This window comes from Dasypus novemcinctus, chromosome 21 (genome assembly GCF_030445035.2).
Source record: "Dasypus novemcinctus isolate mDasNov1 chromosome 21, mDasNov1.1.hap2, whole genome shotgun sequence".
Lineage (NCBI taxonomy): Eukaryota > Metazoa > Chordata > Mammalia > Cingulata > Dasypodidae > Dasypus > Dasypus novemcinctus.
In genome coordinates, this window is record NC_080693.1 from 84,298,485 (window position 1) to 84,306,460 (window position 7,976).

At 65.8% G+C, this 7,976-nt stretch overlaps 1 protein-coding gene across 3 annotated transcripts; it reads right to left on the bottom strand.

Annotated features, from left to right (window-relative positions):
• Positions 1–25: 25 nt before the first annotated feature.
• Positions 26–7,929, bottom strand: SGSH (N-sulfoglucosamine sulfohydrolase). Of its 3 annotated transcripts, XM_058284845.2 has the most exons (9): positions 7,806–7,887; positions 7,225–7,427; positions 5,649–5,809; positions 4,581–4,686; positions 4,195–4,345; positions 3,774–3,930; positions 3,379–3,460; positions 2,371–2,593; positions 26–1,112 (listed from the first exon to the last, which is right to left on the bottom strand). In XM_058284845.2, exons 4-9 carry the CDS (start codon positions 4,672–4,674, stop codon positions 383–385), a joined length of 1,437 nt encoding a protein of 478 aa, XP_058140828.1. In that variant the 5' UTR covers positions 4,675–4,686; positions 5,649–5,809; positions 7,225–7,427; positions 7,806–7,887; the 3' UTR covers positions 26–382. The 3 variants fall into 3 exon arrangements, with proteins under 3 accessions (XP_058140828.1, XP_004455496.2, XP_012379518.2); XM_004455439.5 differs by lacking the exon at positions 7,225–7,427 and having other exon boundaries at positions 2,390–2,593; positions 7,806–7,929; XM_012524064.2 differs by lacking the exon at positions 7,225–7,427 and having other exon boundaries at positions 7,806–7,925.
• Between the last annotated feature and the right edge of the window lie 47 nt (positions 7,930–7,976).

Here is a 7,976-nt window from a genome sequence, read left to right on the forward strand (position 1 = left end):
AAAAATAAAACAAATACACAGTGGGTGGGCTTAAGCAGTGGGGATTTATAGGCTCACAGTTTTAAGGCTGGAAGTCCAGAACCGAGGCGGCGCCGAGGCTTCCCGCTGGAGACCAGCGTGCGGGGCGGCTGCCCGCGATCCTCGGTCCTTGTCAAAGCACGTGGCAGAGCACGTGGCGGCGTCTTCCTTCTCCTCCAGGGCCCGCCGACTCCCAGCTCCTCCCCGTGGCTCTAGGAGTTTCATTCCGCTTATAAAGGACTCGCGTGACCCGGCTCTGCCTCCGACAGGCTGCGCCTCCGCGGGCCTTCGAGAGAGCCTCTTCACGGGGGACCCATGCCTGCCGGCCGACGACCAGTGCAGGCTGGGGTCCACGGCTCAAGGCTCAACCACCAGGCCGCCCTACCCGGGCCCTGCCCTCGAATTCCTGGGCCAGACGGCTCACACAGGAGGCGTGGTGGCAGCACCCCTGGGGGGAGGGTGGGGGCAGGGCACACCCTCTGACATCACGGAAGACCCCTCCCCAGGCGGGGCGGGGAGGGGGCACCGGGGGCCTCACAGCTCGTTGTGGAGCGGCCGGCACTGGGGAGAGGGCTTCTCCTCCAGGACCCCGTCGGGAGCGCACACCCAGGGGTCGTGGGTCTCCCACTGCCACTTGGCCAGCCGGGTCTTGAGCGCGTCCAGCACCTGGGCGTAGCGCGGGTCGGCGGCCAGGTTCTGGGTCTCGTGGGGGTCCTGGCGCCGGTCGTAGAGCTCCCAGCGCTGCCGGTAGTAGTAGCTGTGCAGGTCCTTGTACCAGGCGGTGGGCCGGCCCCCCGCCGTGCGGTTGAGGAGGTCCTGGAAGGTGGGGGAGACGTAGAAGTCCTGGTCGATGGGGAAGGGCATCTTGAAGTGCAGGTTGTGCACGAGGCGGAAGCCCTGCAGGAGCACGGAGCGCATGGGGTAGCTCATGGTGACCTCGTGGTGGCTCTGGCTGCCGAAGACGGGCGTGTGGGGGGGCTCTGAGTCCAGCGCCGGCAGGAGGGACCGGCCGGTGAGATGGACGGCCTTCGAGCCCAAGATGGTGTAGCTGGGGTAGGGGATGGAGAACCAGTCCAAGATGGTGGGCGTGAGGTCTGGAAGGCAAGGGGAAGGGGTGTCAGCCCGGCGGGACCCTCCGGGGCACACACCCACCCTCCGGAAGGGCTCGGTCAAAGCGCCTCAGGACGGGGCCATCGAGTCGCCAGGGGGGGCGTCTGCCCTGCGCCCAGCACCTCCCCGGGGCGCGGCGCCGCCATGGACGACGGTGCGTCACTCATGTGACGAGGGGCCTGGACTGGGCGGCCGTCAGTGCTAAGCCCCTGGAGCGGGTGAGGAAGCCCCCGTGGGGGGCGGGCGCCCCTACTCTGGGTCTGCAGTGTGACTGCACTTTGGGGCCTCTTGGGGGTGGAATCGTGCCCCCCAAGAGATGCTGAGGTCTCCGCCCCCAGAACCTCAAACGTAAGCTTATCTGCAAATAGGGTCGTTAGAGACGGACTTGGTGAAACCAGTGAGGTCGCACTGGGGAAGAAAGGGCCCTCACCCAGGAGGAGGCAGGAGGGCCAAGGTGCCAAGGAGCGGGCCAAAGGCTGCCAACGCTGGGGGCCGGGGGGGCCGGGGGGCCAGGAGGGGCCGCGTAGGCTCCTCCCCTGCAGCGGCGGGAGGCAGTGCGGCCCTGCACACACCTGCGCTCTGGCCTCTGGAATTTCCGTGGTTTTAGGTCCCCTAGTTGGTGACATTTTGTTACAGCCACCCCAGGACATGCAGAGCCAAAGGCAGACGGAGCCGCAGAGACTCGCATCCTGCCCCCGCGGGCGGCCCCAGGGGTTCTTCTGGGCAGGGGCAGGGCGCACTGAGCACCCTCCCTCGGACAAGGGGTTACCCCGCGCCCTCCCCAACCCCCCCACACCCTGAGATTTGCTGCTCATCCAAAAGGGAAGGCACGCACTGCTTTTTGCAGGGTACAACATGCTCTGGCTCCGCAGGGAAGGCAGCATGTCGGGGCGTGGTGGCTCCCAAAGCGGGGTACCCAGGCGGCAGCCTCGGGGACCCCTGGGGGCTTGTCAGGAGCGCAGGTGTTTGCCCTTCCCAGACCAACTGGCTCAGACACTCTGGGGACAGAGCCTTCAGGTGACGCAGGCGCACGAGGGCGTGTCCACTGCTTACGGCAGGAAAAGCGCCGGCGCCAAGGGCCGCGAGACCACCCCCCCCCCGAGTTCTGATGCTCGCGAGCCGGGGACGCTGGGCCACCTGCTGCACCCCCCGGCCTCCTCTCCTTGCTCTGAGGAACAGGGGTGGCGTCCCCTCCTCGCCCGGGCAGGGTGAGAACCACGGGAAGCGGCGGGCACCGCGCACCTGCGCCGTCGGGCCGTACCTAGGAGGCTGACGGGGGCCTCGCTGACCTGGCCCCAGCGCCTCGGGTGCTCCGGGGAGGACACCAGCAGGGGCTCGGCGGTGCCCGACCAGTACAGGTTGGTCCTGCCGCTGGGGAAGGGGATCCCGTTGTCGGACGTGAAGACCACCAGCGTGTCGTTCAGGACCCCAGCCGCCCGCAGCTCCTGCAGCACGAGGCCAATGCCTGCGGGGAGGGCGGGGCAGAGCTCAGCGGCCCCCACGCCTCCACCCCTAACACCGCGCGGCCCCCGACGCCTCCACCCCCCGACACCGCACGGCCCCCCGACGCCTCCACCCCCCGACACCGCGCGGCCCCCCAACGCCTCCACCCCCGACACCGCGCGGCCCCCCATGCCTCCACCCCCGACACCACGCGGCCCCCACGCCTCCACCCCCGACATCACGCGAGCGTCAGCGCAGGCCCCGCTCCCCTCGGCCCAGCTCCCCTGTCCTGGGCCAGGCCAGGCTCGGGCCTCCGCCTGACCCCGGTCTCCAGGGGCCCTGTCGCCCCTCAGCACCCCGCCTGCGTGTGCTGGTTTCCAGAGCCTCGTGTCTGCCGGTGAGGCTGGCGGGACAGCCCAGCGCGGGCACCAAAGAGAGGGGTCCCTCTACACCCACCCCTCCACGGGTCGCCGTGGGTGTGATAAAGCTGTGGCCCCCCGAGTCCTGGAGCTGCCTCAACTGGGGAGCCCCAAAGGCCCAAAGGTGACCCGGACCCTATGGCTGGAAGAGCATCTGGAGCCTTCTCCCAACCTCTGGGCGCCCAAAAGCTGCAGCCTGGGGGACAATTATACGAGGCCGGCCCCAAGATGGAACGCCCACGTCCAGCTCATTCCTGAACTCGGGCCTCTGCGGGTCCCCTCTGCAGGGCCTTCCATGCCGAGAGCCTGGCTCATGCCACGCCGCTGGCGGGCAACCCCTGGCTGAGCCTGCCCGGACACTCGAGCCGCCCGGGTCCCCTGAGCCCACCTTGGTCCATCCGGCCGATGGTGGTATACTGAGCGGCCAGGTCAGCCCGGGCCACCGGGGTGTCAGGCACGAAGTAGGGCACCTGGAGGGCAGAGGGGGCAGGGTTGAGGTTAGACAGGCTGGGGGAGGGGCAGAGGGTGTCCAGCCCTCCGTGCGGGGCGGGGCCTGCGCCACCTCACTTCCTGGGGGCGGCTTAGCCCGCACCCGTGACCCTAAGTGCACGGCGCCCCGTCTGTACGCTTCTCCGCCAGCCCCATGGGTGGGGGTCTTGTCCGTGCAGGGCTCCTCTCACACGCTGAGCTCACATCTGTTGGCACAGGGCGGCGAGCCCAGGGGAGGGGCCCAGGCCTGGGGGGGGACACGCAGGGCCGACGTGGCACGGGGGGCTCTCCTACCAGCACGTCCCGGGGGTCGTAGATGTGGGGAGTCCAGTCTGGAATCCGCCCCATGCCGCTCTCCCCGTTGCCAAACTTCTCGCAGAAGCTTCCGTACTGGGGCTGGGAGTGCCCGCAGCGGTGAGGGTCGTGGAAGGCGACGTAGAGGAAGAAGGGCCTGCGAGGGGAGGGCAGGGGCTGGCGCACTGGGCTGGCCACCTGCTCGGCCAGCTCTCCACCCCGGGGAGCCCCATTCTTAGGAGGGACCCACCCTCAGCTCGCCAGGCGCCCCACATCCGGGAGCTTCCCCCACGGTCCCCTCCTTCTGCTCAGGTTAACTTGAGTGTCTGGAACTTTCCCCCCTGCCACACCCCTACCCGGGGGTCGCAGACACCAAGACCCCCAACTGAAGACCGTGGGGGGAGGGACGCGGGCCCCGCACCTGTCGCCCCGAGTCTGCAGGAATTTCCGGACCAGCAGCTTGATGCGCGTGATGTTCCGGCCCACCTGGAGGACGGAGCCGTTCTCCTCCGTGTACGCGAAGTCGAACGGGTACACGGCCTCCGGCCCCACGTGCTTCTTCCCAATGATGCCTGGGGAGGGGCAGGCAGGCCTGTCCAGAGGCCCCCCTGGCCTCCCCTCCACACCCCCCGATCCCCAGCCCTGCCCACCATGAGGCGGCCAGGTCCTGCGTTCCCACGGAGCCTCGGCCCAGCGGGAGGGGGCAGCGCCGGGCTGCGGGCGGCTGGGGACGAGGCCCCTGCCTCGCTCCATGGAGCGGGGGCTCGCTCCCCCCGGGCCCCGCGCTCGGGCCCCGCAGCGCCTCACCCGTGCGGACGCCAGCTTGGCTGAGCAGCAGCGGCAGGCTCCGCACCTCGTCGAAGGAGTTGAAGTGGTGGACGTCCTGGTGCAGGCCGTACATGCCGTTCTGATGCTGCCGGCAAAAACCCCGTGAGGCCCTGCGCAGCCGCCTGGGCGCCGCGCCGCTCCTCCTCTCCCCCCAACAGCGGGAGCGGTCGTTCTTGGGTCCCTGATTTAAACCTCAAGGGCCAGTACCCAGTCCTCGACAACAGGACCAGAGGTCCTTCCTGCCAAACTAACGCACCGGCAGGAGAGACACCAGAAGAGAAGGACGTTCCCCGAGATTAGGGGCCATTTTTATCTTTCTGCTTCTCCGAATTTTCTAGCTTCTCTATTGTGATCGCCTGGTGTGGAGTGAAAACGACAGCACCAGGCTTCTTTTCCGTAACTGGGTTTTTATATTGTAGTGAGAAAGAGGTGCACACGTTAAAAATGGAAACACTCTAGAAAGACGTGAGGTGAGAAAGAAAAGTCCCTGCTGCCCAGGCTAACAGCGACTCGATTAGAATGTGTCGTGGACAGACCAGCAAACGCAAACTGCCTTCTCTCTATTTACTCTGCCGCCTTCTTCCACTCGTAGCCAAGGTTTCTGCCGATAAAGGCTCACCGAGAGCTCACAATAGACAGTATTCCAAGAGCAAACCCATGACAAGCAGCGGCTCCTACCCTCGTGTGCATTGTGACGATATCATGGTGGGCACTGATGCTTACTGATCCACAGACACCACTGCGTTAAGTTCTTCACACATAAAGGATTGACTAGCCAAGCCTCACGATCATCCTCTGAGCGAGGTATTATGACCCCTGTTTTACAGATGGGGAAACTGAGGAGCTACTTATTTGCCCCCAATGACACAGAGCAGTGGAGCAAGGGTAGGCAGTCAGACCCCACAGCTGGCACTGCCGCCCATTCGACGGTGCTTCCTCCTGGAGCTGCTGGGTACAGGCCTGGGCTGGGGTGGGGAGGGGAGGTGGGAGGCATCCCCGGGGGCTCTCCCCTCCCCTCCCCTCTTCCTGCCCACCTCTCGCCCTCACCTGGGGCAGGCCGGTGAGGAGGCTGGCCCGACTGGGAGAGCAGCTGCTGACGGAGGTGAAGGCATGGCGGAAGGTCAGGCTGCGGCGGGCCAAGGCGTCCAGGTGTGGGGTGGTCACCGCGCTGTTGTTGTACGCGCCACTCTCAAAGCCCCCATCGTCCGCTGGGCACGGCAGGGAGACAGAGAGGACAGGGTGAGCTTGGGGTGAGGAGGGGCAGCGTGTGGGAGCGAGGGAGACCTGCGGTGGCCCGGGTCAGCAATGCCAGGTGGGCTGGATACCCAGTGGCAAGTCGGCAGGCAGGGGCTGGAGGCACAGCCCTCGGTCCTGAGCTCTGCGGAAACCACAAAGCGCATCGCTCGGAAAGGCTGACCCGGGGCATGTCTGAGCCCCCTGAGAGCAGCGTACCTTCTGTTCACTGCTGGGAACCCTAGAAGTTTTGTGCCAAAAAAGACCTTGAAGATTATCTAGTCCAATCCCTCTGCCCTACAGGAAGCAGCTAAGAGGCCCAGGTAGGTAAGGGGGGGGGGCGGCACCCAGATGGGCAGTGGGAAGAGACTGGACCCCTGGCCTCCTGGCTCGTACGACCATGCCCTGTAGGAGTGGGGGTCATGGGCTCCCCAGAAGAAGCCAGTGGAAACCCCCAAGGCCAGCACCTGCTCCGTCAGAGGCAATGGGGACCTGAAGCGGTTCTTTTTTTTTTTTTTTTACCCCATTTAAAAAATTTTCTTTTAAATGTTACATTCAAAATATATGAGGTCCCCATATACCCCAAGCACCCACACCACCCCTCCCACATCAACAAACTCTTCCATCATTGTGGCACATCCACTGAACCTGGTGAATACATTCTGGAGCACCACTGCAGCACATGGACAGTGGTCCACACTGTAGCCCACACTCTCCCCAGTTCACCCAGTGGGCCACAGCAGGACACACAACGTCCAGTATCTGTCCCTATAGCACCACCCAGGAAAACTCCAAATCCTGAAAATACCCCCACACCCTTTCTCTTCTTCTCTCTCCCGACCATCAGCAGCCACCGTGGCCACCCTCTCCACATCACTACTACAATTTCTTCCCTTACTAATCACAATAGCTGCCCAGCAGAACACAAAGTCCACTCTAATCCATACTCTACTCCTCCATCTTGTGGACCTGGGATGGCTATGCTGGAGCGGTTCTTGAATAGAGTGGCTGGTGGGCCTGGAGCTGAAGCGCACATGTCGGCCAGGCAGGCTGGGAGAGTGGGGAGGGGGTGCTGGGATCTCAGCCACTTGGTGCCCACAGTCTGCAGGCCATGGTGGGAGAGGGGTGCTGCCTTCCTCCAAACCTGCTCAGGTGTCTTGGCCCTGGGCTATGGGCCTAATCCAGGGCTGCATGATCTGGACTCTGTTAAGACCCCAGAAGCCTTTCCTTCCTGGCAAGAGGACTGCAGATTCCACAATGCCTGGGAGAGGAGACGCTGCTCCCCACCCCAGCCCGGGGCTGTGTCTGCTTCAGTTAGCTACCCCGCCTGCCTGGAGACCACAAAGCCAAGCTTGCTAATCAGAAAGATAGACCTGGCAAGGGACCAGACCTCAAAACAGGAAAGAATCGGGGCGCCTGATGGTTTGGCACTGTCAGCAGCTCTGGTCACCCAAACCGGAAGTCTTGTGAGCAGCAGGGTGCTGGCGGAACTTGGGCCTTCTCAGAGGGGATAAGGCCTGAGGAAGGTGGTGGGCGGTGGGGGCCCTCTCCCTTCCACAGGGGAAAGGAGAGCTGAGGTCAGCGTTGTGGGGTCTGAAAAGAGCAGGGCAAACTTTAGGGGCTATCACCATGGAAGGGATGGAGCCCCCGGGGGGACCCTGCACCAGCCCTGGCACTTTCTCCGGGCGATCTGCGCACCCCTGAAGCCCTGGAGAGCTGCCCGGGCCGGGGACCCCGGGTGTGCGCCCCGGTGGCTCCGGGTACGGGTTGGGGTGCAAGGTCGCAGCAGGCGGCAGGAGTGGGGGTCCGATCGCTGGGGCGCTCCCGCCCCCGCCTCCCCCTGGAAGGGGCCAACCCTGAAGAGTCGGGGGCCAGCAGAGAGCAGCGGGGAGGCCTGCGGGCGCGCAGGGGGCGGGGCGCCCGGAGCCGGCGGGGGGCCGCGGCGGGTGGCCGCGCGTGGGTGGCACTCACCGAGGAGCAGCAGCACGTTGCGGGTGCGCGCCCCGCGCGCGGGGCCCAGCGCCAGGACGAGCAGCAGCGCGCAGCAGGCGGGCCCGAGGCGGCGCATGGCGGGCGGCGGCGGCTGTGGCCGCGCGCGGACGTGGGAGCCCGGCCCCGCCCCGGCCGCTGTCACATGCGCCC